The following is a 21534-nucleotide window of genomic DNA, read 5'->3' on the forward strand; positions in this document are numbered from 1 at the left end:
TCGCATTGGATCAACAGGATGACGTCTCACTATTTTGGCCCATGCTTGTTTGCGCCTACAGAGTGCAAGCAACAAAGTTACTCATACAACCTTTTACATTTTTAATTTTAACATGGGTCGAAACAATATCTACTGCCAGAATGAGAAAGTTCCACATTTCTAATACAGATCAGCTTGTTTTTGACAAAGTTTGAAAGTAGTCTTCAAGAAGAATCTTGACGGCTGAAAGTTAATTTAAATATTGTTGTTGTTTTTTGTGTTGCAAAAAATGATAACACTGTGATCCTCATCAACCTTACAATAGTCCTAATTGGTCAAGCCACTGTAATATATCTTTGGGCTTGGAAAAGCCTCCCTTCCTTTTGCCCGTATCATTTATTTTTAACGGTCACATCTCAACAGCCGCAGATGAGCACTCTGTAAGCCTTGGGCATTTTAGGTAAACTCTTAGAATTAAATGACAGAGTAGTGAGGGGGTGGAGTCAGAATTTAACAACTTTTTAAGCTGCAGAAATGCCACTGCATCTCATCATGAAAGTGGCCATGACCGCAGTGAGGCACGGCTGCCTTTTTTTTCTCCTCTGGATCTTTTTTCTTTTCTTGTTTTTGGTGTGTCAGAATTAATGCCTCCCTATCTAAGTCTGGCCATTGTGAGGTTTAATGTAAACGGCTACTTAGATTTCTTAGGTTTTTGAGTAAGCTTGTGATGTGCATGGCCAAAGACAGTCACATTGCATAAACATGTAATTTGGATGAGAAATGTACTGTATGGAAAGCAGTGCAGACAGAGCATGATATGGAGATCTCCTCCTGTGTCTTTAGACACCTTCCCCACAGCAGGGTGGGTGGTATTTCTGGGAAGGGTCTGTTCTAACCATTGTTTTGCCCCTCCAAATATCTTAACATGCTGCTGCTGCTGCACGCCAGACGTGACTTAATGCCCCTTCAGTGGCTTTAAATTAAGTCTTCTGATGACAGGGGTTGTCCACCCATCATGCACGGCCTCTGTATTCCACATTATCCTGAAACAATGCATACACCTAAATTCTAATGAAATGTATTTTTTGCACCATGGAGAGAGGACCAAACGAGACCTTTCATTGTCTGGTTTACACCTTTATTCTCTGAACTTAACTGCATTAAAAAAATGGCAATAATAATTGACATTAAGTAACATTGGTTATTTAGTTCTTTGTATGGGACTGGGAGTTTGATCATTTGACGAGTGATTATTTGGTACCTTTGTTTCAAGACTGAAACTATCCTTCTTTTTTTTTTAAATATGTTTTTTCTTATTCTTAAAAATGCTAAATGACAAATTCAGACCCAGTGCATTTAAATTGATTTGTAAAGGTATCTACGTAGGCAGAGAATGAAAATGTGTGTCTGTTCTCCTTCTGCTTTTTTTGTTTTTGTCAAACTCCTAAATCCTGCTGTTCAGCTGCTAAATTGTTCCATATATATTCACCAGCTAGCCGCTGAGGTTGTCTGCTGTTTCCTGCTGGGCAGTCAGTATGTATTGAGCTTATTAAAGCCTCTTGACTGGAAACAGCTGCCTGCTGAGTCTGGAAACGAGATTCATGAGAATGCAGGAACTCAATCAAAAACAATTAGCTGAAAGATGCTGAACAGGTCTGTAGTGCTGAGGGGAACTAAAGAGTTGAACTTTAAATAGGTAATTATTTTGTGTCTCCATTACAGTTTGTACAGTAGAGAATAGCGGGGACAATATGCTTAACTCCTGATTTGACACTATCACTTGGATGCTAACTCCATGTGCAATTTTTAAGTATTGGAAAGTCACTAAATTGATGCAGTAAACCAACTAATTACAAAATCACAGTTTTATTTTTGGCAGGGATGCACAACTATATATTTTCTTCTGTGTAGTTAATTATTTTATGCCTTGCTTTGTATTCTTCAGTTGTTGAACTGTGGTGTCTCCTTTTGATCCCAGAGATTTGAGGGGGGATGGAGAAAGTAATTGCAGGTTGATGTGCCTATGCCAGCAGGGAAGAGTGGAAAGAAGAAGCTAAAGATAGAGTGTTTGCGCTGGGAAGTGACGGTGGTTCAGATTTAACGTTTTAATATCCGAATGCCACTAAGAGGTACTTAGAGCGTTGTGAATGGAAGGACTGAAGCTGGACCTCCTGGCTGAGTGTTGGCTGCAATTACAGAGACCCAAAGACGAAAATCATGGTTGGAAGTTTGACCAACCTGAGGCTAGCTCTAATTCAGAGTAGCAACCAAAAGCCTTCACTGCATCCTTCTTCTTTTCCATCTTGACAAAAACTTGCCCAAGTCATTATAAAATTATGGAAAGGTCGGTCTCATGAGAAAGTGGAATTAAAGCTGGAGACACTGAATTTCTTGGTTACCAAATCAGATTTTGCTCTCATTTTAGGATTTATTTTTGGTGCAGGTAATGGGTTTCTTTAGAGCCAGTTATCCTAATCAAAGCTGAGTAAGTGCTATAATGACCAGTACTTTCATTTTTACTGTACCTCCCACAGCAGTTATAGTCAGCAGCTTTTTACTGAGCTTGTGTTGCAATCTGTAAATCCAGCAGCTAAAGAAGATCTCTAATGCTCTAACACAATAACGTCTCTGATACTCTATAATACGTTGCACATGAAGGATAATAAATATTGTCTGGGATGCATAGTGTGGAGGCGCTATAATGACAAAAGGCAGTAAAAAGATGATCAGATGAGTCAAAAATAGACTTAGTTCAATAATTAAAATGGTAATAATCAAATAGATTTTTTTTTAAAAAGGAGCAGATATAGATTCACTCTAATTGAAACTGTAGTGAAAGCATGACTAGTTAACAAACACGAAAAAGTAGTAATATTAAATCGCACATCTACTATATGTCAAGGAAACAATTAAGTCTTCGACTTATTTTCATTGTGGTCCTTGATGAAGATCACAGACATGCGTTTGGGGATGAAGATAATGTTATGAAGAAAGAAGCATGGGCTCGGTCTCAAATCGCTCCCAATTCACCACGGAGTGCACTAGATTAACTATACATTTAATATGTGTCATTTAATTAGTATCCACTTTGTACTGCCCTCAACGAGTCCATAGTGAAGATGTACACGACAGCAGTATGCAATATAATATTGATAATTAATGACCTGCACTTGCTCATGCATTTGTATTAATGCTGAATGAATTGATGAAAGTACATGGGCATTTGAAGAGCGCAGACCACAGCTGTGTCCATAATTTGAAAAATAATTTGTGTACCAGCCCTGTGTTTCGGATCCACTCCAAAATGTACAGGGTTCTTCCTCTGCCCGTGTTTCACCATCATCATGAAAATTAGACTCGTAGTTTTTCTCGAATCTTGCTGATAAACAAAACAACTACCACTATTTTTTAGTGAAGCAAGTTTGGCGCACAGCCCCCTCAATTGCTCCACTGATGTTAGAGACACACACACACACACACACACACACACACACACAGGAATTTGAATTCTTTTAATTTCCTAACACTGGCTCAAAGTGTTGATTGTTGTTTTTTTTACTGTGGTATTGATTTGGGTAACGGAAATCTTACTGCTATTGGTATCAACGGCTAAGTGTTGGGAGTTGTGACATTCCTAACTGAAGTAATTCAGCCACATTGCTCGTGGACTCCTGTTGCATCTGAACTTTGTAGTTGATGTCCATCCTTGCATCCCTTCCCCTTGTCCTCCAGACTCAGGCCTACTGAGCGACTGTGGAGGTGGTGTTGGTGGTGAGAAAAGGCGTTGGAGGCCAAACCCAAGGTCTTTAACAGCTCCAACACTATTATGTTTATGTTTTTCTGGAAGGAGTGTCGGTGTTTACAAATTTACGCAGAGCTCAAAATAGTATTGGTGCCCAAAGACAAAAACGTGACGCTTACAAGCGTTGGCAGAGATCAAAGGCAAAAGACTTTAAAGCGTCGTCTATACTACTGTTTTTATTGATGTTGAGCCACTATGAAAAGTTAAAACAGGACACAGAAGAAGAACGTGATGGGAGCCAATCCCTAGTGGGGCCAGGACTGACCCATCACCAAGGGGACGGTTATTGGACAGTGATGTTGTTGTTTTTGTTGTTGTTTTTCAATTTTACATTCCTTTTGCAGTCGACCAAATCGAAGGTGAAAACATGTGTTGTCAGCTCCAGAAATTTCATTGTCTCCCAAACCTTTCTCTGACCTCAAATTAACACAAAATTGGTGAAGACAAAATCGGTTTATCAGCCGTGTACCACGATTGTGCTCGAGATGGGTTCTAGACTTGTCTGAGCAACCCACCCTCGTGAGATCTGCCAGCTAATGAAAAAGCTCTTTGCTTATTAGTTATGTACATAGTTTTTTGAAGAAAAAAAAAGTTAAACATGGCATCATCCCTGCAATCGTTAATATACAATCCGATCGCCAAGTATCCCAAGGTTTGCACATTTCAGGTGCCGAAGTGTGACCCAAAGCTTCTTTTGGTTTTCTTTAGACACTGGAATCATGCCTCTATAGAGAATCATGTTAACGTCTTTGTAGACCCACACAGAAAAGGATGTTAATGGTAACTGACTGTAGATTACGTCGGAGCCAAATCACATGCATATTGTCCCTTCAGTCTGCACAAGTGTACAAGAAACACGCATCGAAACGTGTCTGGATGACACAAGGTTTAGCTCGATGAGCGATACCATTGTCCTTGCCGATGGCTGGCAGTCATAAATGACTGAGCCCAACAACGGGATTTAAAATCTGCAAAGTCACATTTTTAGTCCTTCGTCCCTCGTGCATACAATGGAACTTGCTTATGATCGATACAGCTGTGGCTTTGTAATATGTTCTCTGTGCATACCTGCTGCAGCTTCTCTGGTCCTGTATTGAGAGCAGCTGCTGCTTTCTTTACATGGCTGCTTTATAAGTTACAGTAACAAAAGGAATATTTCATAGTAAAGTGGTCCTAATTGAATACTTGAATTGCTGGACAGGAATTATTTTCCTTATCATAATTATTTAAGTGCCCTGAGACTATTCTGTGGTTTTGATGAATACGATTGACTTTAAATTTATAAAAGAATACATTTTCTCAAGCGATATTATGCACTGAATCTTCTCGTAGCCCTAAATAGCCTCACCCGTAACCTCACCTGACCAATGCACCCCGCAGCCTCACCCTACCAATGAACTCGGGACCTGGTGTTTTCTTGGGACGTGAACCCAGTGCTTATCAGCCCTGGTGGCCTGTGTCCTAAATATACTGGAATCTGTGTGGATTTCCCCCACCGGGCTGCTCTCGTAGCTCAGGTCTGCTGTTGTTTTTGTTGGTCGAGATTTTATTTTAGGTGTTGGGCTGGGAAGCATCCCTGAGAACCATTCTTAGTGTGGTGGGAAGAATGTAAAAGGAAGTTCAGAAGCACTCGGCCCTCCAATCTAAAGAAACCCTGCATCCCTCAGTGGAAATGAATAAGGAGCAAGTCACGAATAGCAGTTATCTCACGGTCAGTATAAATATCTCTGGTTTGATTTTTACCACAGCTGATGAATAGATACTGCAAATGGGCAAGAGTTTGGATGTCATGCAAGTTTTTATACTCATTAGAATGGCTTAAATATATTTAATATGTACTGCCAGAGTAAATATACATAGTGCAGAATTAATTGAATAGCATTTTATTTTATGTTTATGGTGATTTCCGCATCACAGAAAAGGCAAGATTTGGATTTATCTGCATCTGAATTATTCATTTTATCAGCAGCATTGTGCAATAGTTTAAATGGTTCCATATTCCCTCTGTCGCTTTTGGCTGCAGAGAGTTAAACTGTTTAAAAAATGAGTAGGAAAAAAATAATAAACAGCTGACACTTTTTAAGCGTTTTAACTTTGGTTGTGTGCCATGGTGCCTCCACGTCTAAAGTGTTTGTACCTCTTTCAAACGGCCACAATCTTAGGTGAGGCGGAAAATCTCGCCATCATAGCTTCCTCCTGGCGCCGTCTCTAATCTCTTTCCAAGAACTCTGCGTCTTATGCATATACCTGAAGTTTCAACACAGCACATTTTATAGATAGCTATATGCGCAAACACTTGGCTCCCTTCGCTCAAAGTACTTTATCATTTGTTGTGTTTATTTTTTTTGCACTTCTAACCAAAATATCTTTTCAAATATATAAGAAAATCGCACCTTTTAACATTCAACTTTTAAAAATGACAATTCATATTAGAACGCTTGCCGACCGCTGGATAAGTCCATTAGACAAGATTTGTCTTTGAAGCTTTTTCCAGTTGATGTGGAGGTCATTCAAGTAATTATTCCCGCATCATTTGGAGAATAGCCGGTCAACCCTGTGGAGGGTTTGACTCAGTCCCATGTATCATAAAGGGGGGGGCTGCCTGCAGGACTTTAATGACCACTGGTTAGGTGCCTTTAACCATCCACCCTCCACACTGTAATTACTGGGAGGACATTAAGGCCACATTCTCTTTTGAGAGAAAGTAAATCAAAACAATTTTTTGGGCCATTGGCTTTGGGTGTGCAGGCCAACACACATTTGATGTAACGCACGCTCGTAGCTGCTCCTGCAATTGATAGGGAGTGGTAAAAGAAACTGATTTTTATATTGAACTTTTAATTTGAACCACGAGATTTTTTTTTTTTTCTGGCAAAAATGAAAAGTATAAAATTATTTTATTTGCTAATAAAATGCTTTTCATAAACAAATTGCAATGTGCACGTGTGATTCAGCTGTTGGTTTGAAGTCCGTGAGTATCTCCCGGCATTCGTGGTTCAAGAGAATACAAGTTGAGCCTAATTTTCTCAGTAAACTAGGGGACATGTGCCTTGGCTTTTATGGTTATCCAGCAAATCCAAAATAAAACAGCCTTAAAGTCAGCAGTTTCATTTCAAACATGGCATTAAAGCAAAAATACCAAAATGCTCTCATCAAATCCACCACGTCTCCGACCGCTCATTCACCTCAGTGTCCACTGCTAAATTGACTGCTGAATTTGTTTAGCTCCACGTAGAGTAATTGTTCTGTGCTTCCTGTCTGATAGCACGGCAGCTCTCTGCGTACAGAGAGTCTCCTTTAACTACAGAGCTGTGGTTTGTTGTTTGATTCTCCTGCACCGTCAAATCCATTTGCAACGTTTTCCCCCCAAAAAACCTGTCTCGTATGCAACCTGCTTCTACCAACCAGCACTGTGCACCGATGTGTCCCCTTTATAGTGGAGTACTAGTGGACTTCATTGATTTTGTTTTGGGGGAGGGGGCAACCTGGAAGTTGATTCTCACTCTCAACTCTACAGACCTTATTGTGCAAAAATGCTTTTTGGGGTTTTGGGACACTTTTATTTTAACATGTGCATTTCCATGGTGATTCTGGTGTTGTCACAGCCAATGTTTATCTCAAAGTGAAACACATGGGTGTCTTCAATTAACTTGTCAAGAAGGGAGTACAGTCGTATGTTGACGTAGCAACTGTATCCATGTTTTTACAGCTTCATAAAAGATTTAAGTTAGACGATGAAGTCATCATTCATGCCACAAGCCTGAGACCTAAAGTGGTCTGGAACGTGGCAAGTTGAGTAAATTTGATGTCTTTGTTTGCATTTCTAATGTGCTCACGGCAATGACTTTGAAATCAGATGAACGTTAACATCCTAACGAGGAACATGTATAGAGCCGAGCTGAAGTATTTGGCCACTAGTTCTGCTTTATACCTGTTGTGTAAATTCCACACACGTCGGAACATCAAACTCCGTCGTGTCTGGGATCATAATATTATTATTATAATAACGCAGCTTTTTATCTGTATGTTCACCTGTTCATACAACCAATCCTGGATCCGTGAGGGATTCTGTAGATACCTGAAAATTAGGTGGATGGCCTGCACCAAAACCTTCTGGACTTGTGCCCTGTATGGTATTCTTTCAAGAAAATACCAGCAGGTAGGTATTTGGTTTAAAAAAAATATCACCTGTTTTATTAGAGTGCATGTCAACAAACCGCTCACGATGTGACGCTGCTTTTGCTTGCTAATGCCCTGCAGTCTGTTTCAAGGCTACCGCCAGTGTTCTTGTTCAATATTGGATAAATTGCAAAAACTCTCGTCCCCATTCGTCACTTAGACACAAAAACGTGGTTTGAAATGGCCCAAAGATTCTCTTTAACACCGAGACAGGCTATCAGCTTGACTAGAAACCTGCAGCGGTATATGGGAAAATACGTTTCAGTAATTTGGGTGAATCGACCCTTTTAAGACGAGCGCGACGTGTTAAACAATACGACAAAACCAAAGTAGCGACGCTTAATATCAGTCCAGCTTTGCACACCATCCATCTGTCTGAGACATGATGGTGTTTATCCAGTTTATAATATGTGTGTTCAGGAAAGGCAACGTTTACCTTCACCCCTCCCGTCTCTGCCTTCTGTCTCCGAGGACAGCGCGACATGTAAACACCACCAATCCACAAGCGAGATTTAAATGCCAGTTCTCCCCTTGTTAGGATCACTATCAATCTATTTCCATGTATCAAATGATCTGTTTGCTATTCAAGGCCCCCCTTTGCCATTCCCTTACAGCTTTGTAACAAAAGTAGACATATGTTCCACAGCAAGACGTCACACACCAGGGTGTGGATGTAAACAGTTATGTCTGACTCGCTAAATTACGTTGTGGCGGCGCTCGCGCTTTGATCTGGTTTTCGCTCAGATAAGCAACGTTTCTGTTTTGCGTGCAACAATAACAGTTCGAGAACTTTATTTTTTGTTGTAGTATCAAATAAACAAACACACTCCACACTCATGAACTGGTAGGTTGGGTTACATGGACTTCGCCCTGTGGAATATGGATGTTAGTGCTGTATCGCACACAAGGATAGGCTGACCATGATTAATCGTGTGGGTGAGTGTTAGATATGTATCTGTAGATTTCAGTTGTGTACCTGCAGGAAATGTAATGTGTTTTTTTTTTTTAGTTAATACAGGTATTTTGTAAGAAGAGAGAGACGTTGATCTGATTAGACAACTGACTAAAACTGTTGCTTTTCTTCAGAAACAACAGAAGGAATCTCTCTCTCTGTTCAACGTCGTCAACATCACGTCAAAGACTGGAGTGTGCAATAACACTTGGGGCCTGTTCAAAGCACCAAAGACCATATTTAATGTACTAAAATCCTGAGACAACAATTTTCTGTTTTAATAAGCCCATAGCAGCTGCCTCAATGTTTCGTGGTTGTGAAAAACACTATGAATTTGAGAGGTTGTTGCCACGTTGAACCAGATCTTGGCAACACGAAAAAAACAACTAACAAAAAACAACTGCTATGATGCACATGGATTCAGGCTTCAAGTATAGGGCAAGTGGATAATCTAAGAACTCAAAGCACAAGGCTGTATTCTGCTAATCTATTTTCCTTCCTCCCTTTGGGACAGGGCCCACTAAAGGCTGGGTCACACCAGCATTTATAGCAATGAGATTTTAGACTGGAATCAATTCATTTCAGTGGAATTGCCTCAATGCATGCAGAGAGCTCAACTTTTATATGCTGACTTGTGTTGTTGACAAATTGTAAATCATTGCTGACCCGGGGCTCAGCAGTCATTTGGAGAACTTGACAACCAATGCTTGGCCTTTGGTTGCCATCAGCGGCAACGGTGATGATGGACGATGGTCAAGCTGATGTTGGTGTCATTTGAGGGACCCCTACTCCAAGACCTCAGTGCTCAATGGATCCGTGGTGGGAATCACCCTCAAAAAGAAAAAAAAAACAAAATTGAAAAGAAAAGAGCAATTGAACAAGCAACTAGTGACTTGCTGGGTTTAATCTTGAGGGATCTGTGAAGAACATCACAACAGCTGCTCTACCGGTAGTTTGTGTACCAGAAATTGAGGGTGGACATGTTTACAGAATTTGCATCTTTGCATTTATTATCTGTTAAGCATCATATAAAACAGAAAATGCAATGATTTTTGTTTGATAACTGAGCTTTTATTGTTTCATGTCCCATTTTCATTATTAATCTGACGTATTTGAATTACTCAAAATATAAGGCAACTTAAAATGGCCAACTTATTTTCAGTTTTAGCAATCACTTTTAAAAGTTAGACTTGAGCCTTGTGACCATTCAGAAATCAGAAACCTGGAGAGTCCAAAACAGAAGAAGCCATCATCATTGCCGTTTGATTTGTTCATGTTATGCCGGTGTATAAACGGTGCAGATGTCATGGTTTGCACTCAGTCATGAAGCAGACACGAGGGGCATAATCTTACTTTTGACGGGTCGTTGGAGAGCGGTGAGTTCTGAGAGCGTAGAGCGTCAATTTAGCCAATTTAGAAAATCTTATGAAAGACTCGCGGGTATTCAGAGTTGCTTCATGACAATTTGTAACTGCGTGGTTTGATTACTGTATTTATTACATCAAATAAAACTTGGCATGTTTGAAGACGAGTTAAAGAAAAATATCTGGTTCTCTCTGCTTTGACACATTGCTAGTATTTAGCCAGACAGTGTCTGGGAAGACACTTTTTTTTCTTCTTCAATTTAGGCTATGCTCCCCTGCAATCCTGCCTAACCGCACAGATTATAGAGTTAAACAAGGGGGAATTAAATCTGAGTCTTCTCTAGTAAAACCATCAGAGGATCATGTCACATCAATTTCAGTCGATTGACATCCAACAGAATAATAGCGATGGGGTGACGGTTTATAAGAAAGCTGTGATGATGCCCTTTTGTATTGATACAGAGTTGTTTGATTGTTAAATGCACAGTTTGAACCAAGTTGTAGTTCCTTCAAGTAAACTCCACGTGTAGCGTGCGAAAGCGCTCCCTCCACTCCATCCCATGTCCTACAGCGAGCCCAGTCTGCGTGCTATGTCACACAAGGAGGCACTCGCGGCCACTGTGACCATGAAACGGCTATAAACTGCACATCTGGACTGTTTGTTGGGGTATTTTGTGCAGGAATTCAGAAAGGCCATTTCTGCTAAAAAATGAGAAACTGCGAAATGGTAAACTAACCAGGACTGTCAAAAACATTTGCTGCAAAGAGAGATGACTCCCAACATGCTCCTTTTGGCCCAAAGCTGTTGTTTATGGAGATTGCACCTTGAGATGGGAGGCTCATTCATCACTAAAGTGCCATAAACCCCCTATGATTAAAAGGAACCTGGTCGGGCTTGCTCAGGATGTTCCACGTTTTGCTTTCTGCGCTTTTTTTTAATTGTTCTTCTGTGAGTCAGCAGCATTCAACCAATATAGATTTACTTAAATATACGGTGGAGGGTAATTTAACTTCTTTAATGGACTTTAATTGGGATATTTTGGGGATGATTTCTTTCGATATATTTCAGATGCTTCTGCACAATGCTTGAGCTGCAGGAGTGACTGTATTGTGTTTTTTGATGATCCATGGTTGAAGATTTGGTCCTCCTGCGATCAGACCTTGAGATAGAAATCTTCAAAGTTTTCTTAAGATAGCTCCGGCTGAATATAGCTCTGGTTTGGACTAATGACAGATTGCACTGTCCCTCACATTACCTCTGAGGGGAGAGTGACTGTGCGACTGGCGTCAATGTCTCTGCACACGTATGTCCTAAAACCACCGTTCCTTTCTTTTCCGAGCTGGCTTTGTTCTGTATTGTCGCCGCGGCGCTGTGCTGCGGCAGCATTTCTTCTTCACGTGGAGGAAAACTTTTTGAAGTGGACATCATGAAGAAACATCTATAACTGCACCTAGAAAGCTGCTATCGGCCTGATTGTGACTTATTTGTGTGAAGGAGTAAAGCATTTCCTGCCTAGCACTTGTCGTGATGTAGTTACATGTCCACTGTGTTAATAATTGTTGCATGAGCATCCGTTATATCCAAATTTGAGAGTTTTACGTCAATGAAAGAAGAGCAAAGATTGCCACTGAAGGCTTGTCTCCATGGCGAAGATGTTTCTGCTCTTTGCCCGACTGCCAACGGTTTGACTGACAGATGGTCTTGCCAAGTACCAAACACTCTAAATGTTATCCTTTTATTTTGTTATTGATTTATATACTGAGTGAATGACTTTTATTGTTATTATTGACGCTGCTTAGGAACAGTTGAACGTTACCTCTCTAACACCTCATATCTATTTTACACAACATGATCGCATATTAATTGACGTTCTCCTGACACTTAATTTTAGTCGAGTAGAGCTTAACCGTACCATAATCCAGTCAATGCAATCGCCGTTAATGTTGGCTGTTAGCGTCTATTACAGGCAGGACTGTGTTGGACCCCGTGCTGTTGGCAGAAGAATAGCATTGGAGTGAAATAAGATATAACTGTCTGATCAAGATCAACATTTGTGTGAATTTAACGCTAAACATTCGATAATATACTTTAATATCACGTACTACCAATGCACTGTTAAAGAAGGACAAAAATCCAAAATGCTGTATATCACACATCAACGTCATACTTTGTATATGTCAAGACCGGGCCCTTTGTCCAGGCTTTATATTCAGTTTTATTGCATTTTTCTCCTCGTAAAAGACGTAAAAAAACAACCTACGTGCACCACAAAGGACTCGATGCAGCAATTTGCGGTCATTCTACTAAAAATGGAAAGTCCACAAAGACAAAATGGCCCGGCCACTGTTTTCCACGTGGTTCCAACAGGTGCGGAAAAACACAGCTTGCGTGGATGTTTCAGGGAAAACACTTGGGATTATAGCTTCCTTTCAGAAATCACCCCCATGTGCTTTGTACAGCTATACACAGAGCTCGACTTGGCATGGGGAAATGGATTGAATGTATCAATTTATCCGTATTTGTTTTGACAGCCTTCATCTTTCTTGCTCATTAACTTGATAACCCCCAGATTCTGTCCCCTCATCACATTTTGGTGTGGCTGTTTGTGAAACGCTCCCGTCCTCGCCCCTAATTTGCACTGGCAACTGTTGATTTGTGCATCCTGTCAGGCCCCTTTGATGTGTGAGGCAGATTGAGCCGCTGCCGGCTGCGGTTCTCTCTCTTGACGTTGGGCAGCTCTCCAGCCGTCCGGGCCCGGTGCCCAGCCACAGGCCCGCGGGCCCTTCACGGCACTTCACTCCCATCACAGCCGAAGCCTGCAGAGGCACATTTCACTCAGCAGCAACCCACATGCTGCGTGAAGTAAGCTGGCACTGGTGAGAGCCCAAGTAGAGTTTGAAATGCGCTCTTCTCGGCGGGACTTGTCGATCGATCACACGTCTTGCTCGGCCCCCTCAAATGCACCACAGTATCAGCCGGGCCTATCTTCTCCCGGCCTATTGCCAGGCAGACATCGGGCATCATTTCTGCAAACAGGAAGTTGTCGTTGGGAGGTTACGGCAAGGCCGCGTCAGGACCGGAGGAACCCCAACCAAGCAAACTGAAGCGGTTTTACGTTAAAGGACGGTTTCAACGGTGGTCCGACATGGTTAACGTGTTTGTGAGACTCATCATTCATACACACTCTTTGACAAGAGGCAGAGGCGCCGGTCTCTCGCATCAACAGATCAGGGTTTACCCACCTGCATCCACACGAGCAGTCACGGGATCCAGAAAATCTGAATTCAGACCTGGTGTCATTTCCTGACTTACTGCAGCTCAAAGTGGATCCCTCATTGAGAGATTCGTAGGTCTTTGTTTAAAAGAAGTGACGACTATACCTGCAGTACTGCCGTAGTATTGGGGACAGTACTACTATTTGGTAGCAACTGCACAACAACTTAAATTGTCTAAGGTGTGGTTGGTATGTGTAAATGTTAAAAAGACATCGGATGACACTTTCTATGTGGGCGTTTCTTTTAATTGGCTACATCAGATTTTGCTGCTGACCCCGCCCACAGCAGTACGTCGCTTTGCTTACGTACACTTGCATCGAACATCCCACGGTCGCAAATTCGCAGAGTACGGTTTTACTTTTAAGGAGGACCCGTTGTCCGTCCTGTGTTCCTTGGTTGGGTATTTGAGAAATCATACACAAAATCCACAACCCACATTGAAATCCATACTAACCGGGTGGACCCGTTTTCCAGAGACGGCCGTGCTTGGGTGGTTTCAAGTCCGAGTACAATAAAACCGCCTCTGCTCTGCATCTGTGGAGCATGGCATTTGATCAAATACCGCAAAAGGATGGTGGCAAGGTCAGTTGTTTATCCTATCACATACATCAGTGCGACATGGGACCTCTTAACCTCCCTGGCCGTGGGTAATGAGGCGGGACAGGCTTTCTACTGCCGGGTCCCCGAGGACAAAACAGCCCCACCAAGGGCCTAATGTTGAAATGGCAAGCTGTTTCTTTCTGTTTCCCTGAAGGTGTAAAACATTTGTTGATACAATGAATAAGAAAAAAGAGCATTTTGCTGATGATCTGAACCAAATGTTTACGTATAAAACATTTTCAAAGCTTGAAAATGTTGGTTTGTGTTTGTCGTCATCTTCTGGTTAGAAACCTCTACTGCCCTCCTGGGAGCCTTACCCTCCCCCGTGCACGTCTTTTGTCCCACCACAGGAGGACAGCACATCCAAACTTTTCAAACGCTCCCGGCAGGATTTTCTTGAGCTGCTTAAATCCATCATCCACATTTTAGGCTCACGCACAAGGACCAAGTAGTTTGTTATTTAGCCGTTTTTTGACGTCAAAAGATTTGGAGGCATTGTACTCGACTCCAGGAAGTAGGAACAAAAAACAACCACAGGGTGTCCAGATCCCACTTTGAAAATTATTGGCAGCAAGGTTGATACAAATCTGCCGTGTTTTTACTATAACATAAATCATTTATTCATGCCACGCTAACCCGAGAGGAAGAAAGGAAAGAGTTCCCATTCCTATGAATTACGACCGAGGACATTTTCTCCCACTGCTTGTAATTATGGTCTGTAATATGAAACATGAACACTGTATTACTTCATGTAATGCAGACTCATAATGTTTTGCCTGACTGGCCAAGGGATGGCAATAATGTTGTTTACTTTGTCATACAGTAAGATCTCCACAACTAATTGGCGGAGCAGCTATGCCATCTAGTTAGACTATATGCATGGTCTCCAGGGGATATATTCAACTGCTTTTGGTGATCTCCTGACCTTTATGCCTGTGCAACCATGGGATAACATCTTTGTAAAGAATAAATTTAAAAAAAGGTGAGCTGTCAGAATCAATGAGATTCACTGAATACATTGACGCTCCCATGAGGATGAACCCCGGCGAGTGTGGACACACCGTGAGCTTTCCTCTTGCACCGTCCTCAAGTCAAAATGTCAGCAGGGCACACAAGATATTCTGAAACGGAATAAACAGTTGTCGTGCTCCTAAGAGGATAAACCCTTTTTATTTTGGTGAACCTTAAGTTCGGAAAACTGTCTGCAAACACTACAAGTCCTCTTGGAACACAGTAGTAAGACTTATCGGTGTGTTTTTTCTTTAGGGTAAAAACATCAACACTTCAGATCTGTGTACCTGGTCTGCTCCAAAAATGTGACTCCGTGGAGCTTTTTAATGTTCACACTGATAATAAAACATGAGAACTGTGTCACGTGTCGGGCAAAAAAAGTCTGCAGAGTCTATCTGACTGTCAGTGTCGCTCCCAGAGGCCGGCGCTCTCTGCCAGGGTAAACGCCTAAGCTCATGAATACACACCACTCATCCACAACCGGCCCTGTTTTCCTAAGCCCTCTCTTCTGCTGCTCGTGAAAGACGCAGCGCCACCTCTCACCTATTCAGCTCCGGAGCAAGCGGCTCTGTTTGAGGTTGCACAACATTTGGATTCCAGATTTGTTTGCATCATTAGATCATGACCGATTAAAAGTAATTGCACAGCAGAGTGAAGGGTGGTGTTTTTCTATGTAACTCATTAGAATTACAAAAAAAGTTGTTTTTCCTATCATTACAAACCCCCCCCCTCAAGATGCCATTTTACCAAGTTTCCTCCGATTCTAAGAACAATTGCATTGTCACAATGTGACAGTTGCATTGTCACATTTCCTCGTCTTCACATGTCAGCATCAAGTGTCTCTACTCTTTGCAGCTTATCTTTTATTTGTGGGTTTTTACTGTATTTCCCAGGGCTTTGCTGAGAACATTAAGTATATTATGTATATAAAAGATATACTAGAATTGTGTAACACGGATCAGAGCGCTGCCATATTTAGCTCTGTAAAATATGCAGACAGGAAGTTCTGAAGGGCAGATAAAGAAATGCACGCATGTGTCCTTTGATGCCTGTGTTTTATGTGATTCTGTGAAGAGCCTATTGCTATTAATTCCCCCCATTTAAAGACTCATCTTAAGCTCCTAAATGTTAGAGAATTTGTGGAGTTTCAACATGTTCAACCATGTACCCCTGATGTTTTGATGTGTTCTCTGACAAATACAATGGAAATAATCAACATTACTATTTGAATGTATCTAAATGCTTCACAAATTTTGGTGGAGCTTGATTTTCTTTTTGAAAAATCTGTCTGACTGCGTTTGTGTTTCCATACAGCCGACGCAGGGACGTACTTCCCCTGTGTGAAGAGGGACCCGGGCCGGTACCTGCAGCCCTGCTCTGACTCCGTCAAGACCTGGTTGCGCAGCATGAAGAACGCCGGGAAGGTCCTCCTCCTCATCACCAGCTCCCACAGTGACTACTGCAGGCTTATCTGTGAACACATCCTGGGGTAAGACTCCCCCCCCCCCCCTCTGTAACCAGACCAGGACCCCGTCTGCAGCGCTCACCATGACTGCCCCCGCAGCATCAAAGTCAGAGCAATTGCTGTCAGTTGGTTCTTCAGTCGACGCCCGCTTGCCTGTCTTTACTTACCGTCTTAATCACACACATACGCAGCACTCGCATATCTCCCAGCAGCCTTCAGCAACCCACTTTAAACATTAAGCTATTCCTTTTGACTTTCGTTCAAGCTTTTTACGTTGCAGGTGTGAAAAGGGATACGCACACCTCATTGATAAGAGCAGTTTTTTACTCAAATGTGAACTCTTGAGAGGAAAAAGGACACAAAAATAAGCTCTGTGGCAAGCAAACAACTCTGATACTTGCAGCATTTGCCAAAATAATCTTCATAAATGAACAGCACGTTTATGATTTGAATCATAAATACGCATTTTTCACAAGTAAAAAACTAAAGTTCGGCAATAAAGAAACTAAACCACCTTTTTTAAGAAGTGTGAACGCTACAAAATTCACAAGAGGGGTATATAATGACGTATATCGTAGAGCATTAAGTACTAATCTCTTTAAAGCGTGTGCTCACCACTGACCAGACATCTGGCACGTTAACCAGGAACAAAATGCAAAAAACAATTGACTTTGAGGTGACAATAAAAACAAAAAGACTGGATCAAGCAAAAGGTAAAGATAAAGCATCTTGATTTCTCTGGAGGATCCTCCATGATGTTGAGCCAAAAATACCAAAGTGACTCTTTAAGTTAAATCATGCTTGGCTTTGGAAATGTAGTTAGATTCTTTACCATTTATTATTGATATGCACTTTTATGTTTCGACTCTTTAAAGGTCTGAAAAGCTACTAAATTACTTGAAATTTAGGTCAGGCCGACGATCATTAAGTCTACACATCTAATTTCCTTATTTGGCAAAGCTCATGATCACTGGACTCCGTATGCTCACAGTTAGCTGTTTCTTACACTCAAAACCCAACACTTAGTTTTATAACTGTACGTGTGCATCAACAGGGTTTCTTGTTCCAGCTAGCCGTTTGTAGTTTAACGCTGGCTTTGTTCTCCACGAGCCTCCCTCAGTCTGCGGTGCACGGCGTGCGGTTTTGGTGTGTTTTTGTAGCCTGAGCCCGTTACACACTTCATCGAGCAGCAAGAGAGCCTCGAAACAAGCGCAATGTCCGTGTTATTTCTGTGCTTTAAACAAACATAAGCCCCGCTTGTCCTGTGAAAGGTGTTGGTATCGTACACCCTGCCTGCTCGGGAAAGGGGAGGAGGACGAGGGGGGAGTCTGCCTTTTCACTTTTCACGCTTGGAGACGATTGTTCTCTGTAATCCAGGAGAGGCAAAGAAAAAGGCAGGCTGGAGGTGCAGCCGCTGTGCTTTGCTCTGGATGGCCGTCTGTCTCACCCCCTTCCTCCTCACACTATCCCACCCCTCCCTCTCACCATTTCCTGTGAGGCGGCAAGCAGCCCGGTCACTCCTTATGTTCCTCGCCCCTTTCCCTTGCTCCCCCCCCCCCCCCCCCCCCCCCCCCCGCTGTTTCACTGGCCCACCCCCATCCCTTCCTCCCTGTGCCTTTGACCTCCAGCGCCGCGGCATGTGTCGCCCTCCCAAGGAGAGCTCCAGCTGTGAATGAGCGTGCATGCTCGAAATCATGTTCAGGTCAGCGCTTTACAAGGTCAGGGGGATGCAGATTTATGTTGCCGCGAGAGGAAGTCGGGCCGAGCCTCCTCTCGCCAGAGGTTGCCGGTGGAGAAGTGTGCTTTGTTCGTGCAGTCGGCCGGCTTGCACAGTTTGTGTTGAGGAACTTATAAGGAACTCAGGCTGAAAAATAACCTTTTCTCCCTCTCTTTGGTTTCTCATCGTGTCTGCACTTCCCTGTTGAGAGGGCCCTTTTGTTTTCGCGAAGGCCGCCCTCCTCCACGTCTCGAACAAGACCTCCTTTTCTAGAGAAAACCGCCACTGGCCTCCAGCCGCTGTGGTGTGGTGAGCCAGCTGGAGGCCAGTGACAGGCGGCTGTCAGAAGTAGCACAACAAGGCCAGAGCTGTCTGACAGAAGGTTAATACCCACCGAGCGGGCCAGAGACGCTGCTGCTTGGCAGGACTAGATGAAGGCTTTTATTGCTGGAGCACTGCACGCTTTATTGATTTGTTAAAGGCTGTTAAGTCATCTCAAGGGTTGGACTATAATGTGAACAGTCCTTGAGAGGCGTGACACCATGTAGCTTCTCTTTTTAAGGAAGAAAAATACAATTGACAGTTGTCCGGGAATGAAACCAACTGCGTGTGTGTGTGTGTGTGTTTGTGTGTGTGTGTGTTTGTGTGTGTGTGCGTGTGTGTGCGTGTGTGTGTGTGTGTGTGTGTGTGTGTGTGTGTGTGTGTGTGTGTGTGTGTCATTTATTGCCACGTATGTTTTCACATACAAGGAATTTGTGATGGCGCGTGGGGCATAACAATAAACGCAGCGCAAGAAATTGGGGCATGTTAAATTTCCAAATAAATGTACAATAGAGTATAAAATGAAAATAAAGTGCAAAGAAAACTTTAAACAAGTGAAATGTATTGTATTATGATGTCACAAATATTGTCATTTACCATTTCCAGCCAGTCAAAAGTCCTTCCAAGATAAGCACAATTCAGACTAATAACCCAAATTCAGCTGCTCAATACATAACTCTATTAGCAAACTTTGACAATTGTAATAAATGTTTACGATCGAATACAAGAAAAAGTACTGGCAAGTGTAGCACACAAATCATTATATTATCCAAACAAACTGTCATTAGTTTCTAGAAGTTGTACTGAGAAAGTAAAGCTGTTTCATCACACAGTATGCACACACACACACACACACTCTCATGCATCACACTGATGGGCTTACATGTGTTTAAGTTCCCGGTCAGAAGTACTTCCTGCTGCATGAAACGTTCTCACATTATATGGAAGACGGGGATTCTCTTTATGTATACTGTAGTGCACATACACATAGCATACTGCAGGTCTCCGTGGAGCCACCATCCAGCTCCCAACATGCACACTATCACTCCATGACTGCGTGTTTACTTTAGTGAGCATTTCCCCCCGCGGCTGTGGGAGTGCACGCTGTTTATCGCTCCCCGTTTTCCATCATCCGTGCAGGCTGTTTAGCTTCACCCGAGCTATTTGCGCTTGTGTAACTCGAGTGTATTTGGACGCTGTCCAGGCATTGTCCTTCACACTGCGGCCAGGCGCCTCTCCCGGGGTTAATGTTGTTTCTCTGGCTCTTTTTTTGCAGGAAGGATTTCGAGGAGCTCTTTGACGTCATCATCACAAACGCCTTGAAGCCCGGTTTCTTCTCCTTGGTGCCCGAGCAGAGGCCCTTCAGGACCCTTGGTGAGTGCCGGCCCGCTGCTCTCATGCTCCACTGCGCTTTATCAGCTTTTGAGAAATCATTCGGTCTCTCAAGTTTTAACCAAAAGGGGGAGAAAAAAACAACCTATGACAAGTTGTCAGAGCCTAAACAGACATCTTCAATTCATTTTGTATATTTTTTTTGTCCAACCACTAGTCCCAAACTGTAACATAATCAGTTGACAATGATCCAGAGAGGTTTTTAAGCAGAAGAAAAAGTATAGAAGAATAGCTTTCTCTCTGAGAGTGGCTTAAAGGCATATTTCATCCCTCATATTCTACTGGGATATCAGAGGGAATCAGTCGAGCTCTAATCTCCACAAAGATTTCAAACAGCTGTTAGTTGTGTTAGTGAGATCGATATCAGTCGCCAACATTTCTTTGGCTCGGCTCCTCGTCGTCAGCGGCCCACATGACTCCTACCTCCCTGGGCTGTCGTCCCCCTCTCATTGGCCCGGTCATGGGATCCCGGATGCTCGTGTTGGAGGTGTGCACTGGCAGCCCTCTGGAATGCTTCCCTCATCTGGATTGTGTTCCTGCCAGCAATAACACTGGGGATGCATTATGTGTGTAGACAGGATGATCCACTCTGTAAAATATTCTCTTCTGTTTCTCTCTCTCTCTCTCTCTCTCTCTCCCTCGCTCTTTCTGAGTTTTGCCACGTTGGCAGAAAAAAAAGGCCAGAACAGCATCTGCTCTTCCTCTGGCCTCCACATAAACCGGCTACTCCTTTTTTAAATTTTTTTTTGGGAACATCCCTTGTTGTTCTGCAAAATGTTCCGTTTCATTTATTAGCTAATGAAGTCTATTTAGACGACTTTAGAAGACCGGCACAGAAAATGTGTTATTTTAAGACTGGTGATTTAACATTTTCCAAGCATTTGCGGCAATGACACGCAGTACATACGGCTAATCATCAGCCCATAAATGATTTAGTTCACTTCCGGTCAGGCGGTATCTATCTGTGAGGAAGTGTTCTCAAACCAATGGGTATTTGTGGAAAAGTTGAAAATGGCCCCTTTCCTAAATAGAATGACATTTAATGTTGAAATGGAGGTGAAGTGGGCCTCATTGGCAGACCTGCGTAAGGCTCCAGAAGTCCACCGTGAATGGTAAAAACAATAAAAATAAAATAAAGGCTTTTCACAATATATTTAAAACAGAACATTGTGTGAATGCCAGTTATTTTACAATGGTCACTTTGCCCCTCCCTCCTGAAAAACACAAGTGTAACCACGGCCTCAGACACTACAAGGAACACAATCAGATATTTGGTTTCTCTGAACTCAAAACAGGTTTATATAGATGAAGATATATGCAGTGTAGCAAATGTTTTCATCCGAAACACACTAATCACACACAGTGTTGCACAGATGGGACTAGCCTTGGGCTTTCTTCATCATCGTGGTTCGCCTTGTGGTGAGAAATGTAGCTGTGAAAGATTGTTACATAACATGTGTCGTAATCACTGAATGA

At 42.5% G+C, this 21534-nt stretch overlaps 1 protein-coding gene across 2 annotated transcripts in view; it reads left to right on the top strand.

The window, feature by feature from the left end:
- The window catches only part of nt5dc1 (5'-nucleotidase domain containing 1), a 47845-nt gene that overhangs the window by 10787 nt on the left and 15524 nt on the right, over positions 1–21534 (top strand). For both annotated transcript variants that reach the window (XM_068576650.1, XM_068576652.1), the window contains exons 7-8: positions 16478–16652; positions 19943–20040. In XM_068576650.1, coding sequence (XP_068432751.1) covers positions 16478–16652; positions 19943–20040 — 273 coding nt within the window. The remainder of the gene's footprint in view (positions 1–16477; positions 16653–19942; positions 20041–21534) is intronic.

This window comes from Clinocottus analis, unplaced genomic scaffold, assembly GCF_023055335.1.
Source record: "Clinocottus analis isolate CAN_PGR_092001 unplaced genomic scaffold, fCliAna1.0.p SCAF_15, whole genome shotgun sequence".
Taxonomy (NCBI): domain Eukaryota; kingdom Metazoa; phylum Chordata; class Actinopteri; order Perciformes; family Cottidae; genus Clinocottus; species Clinocottus analis.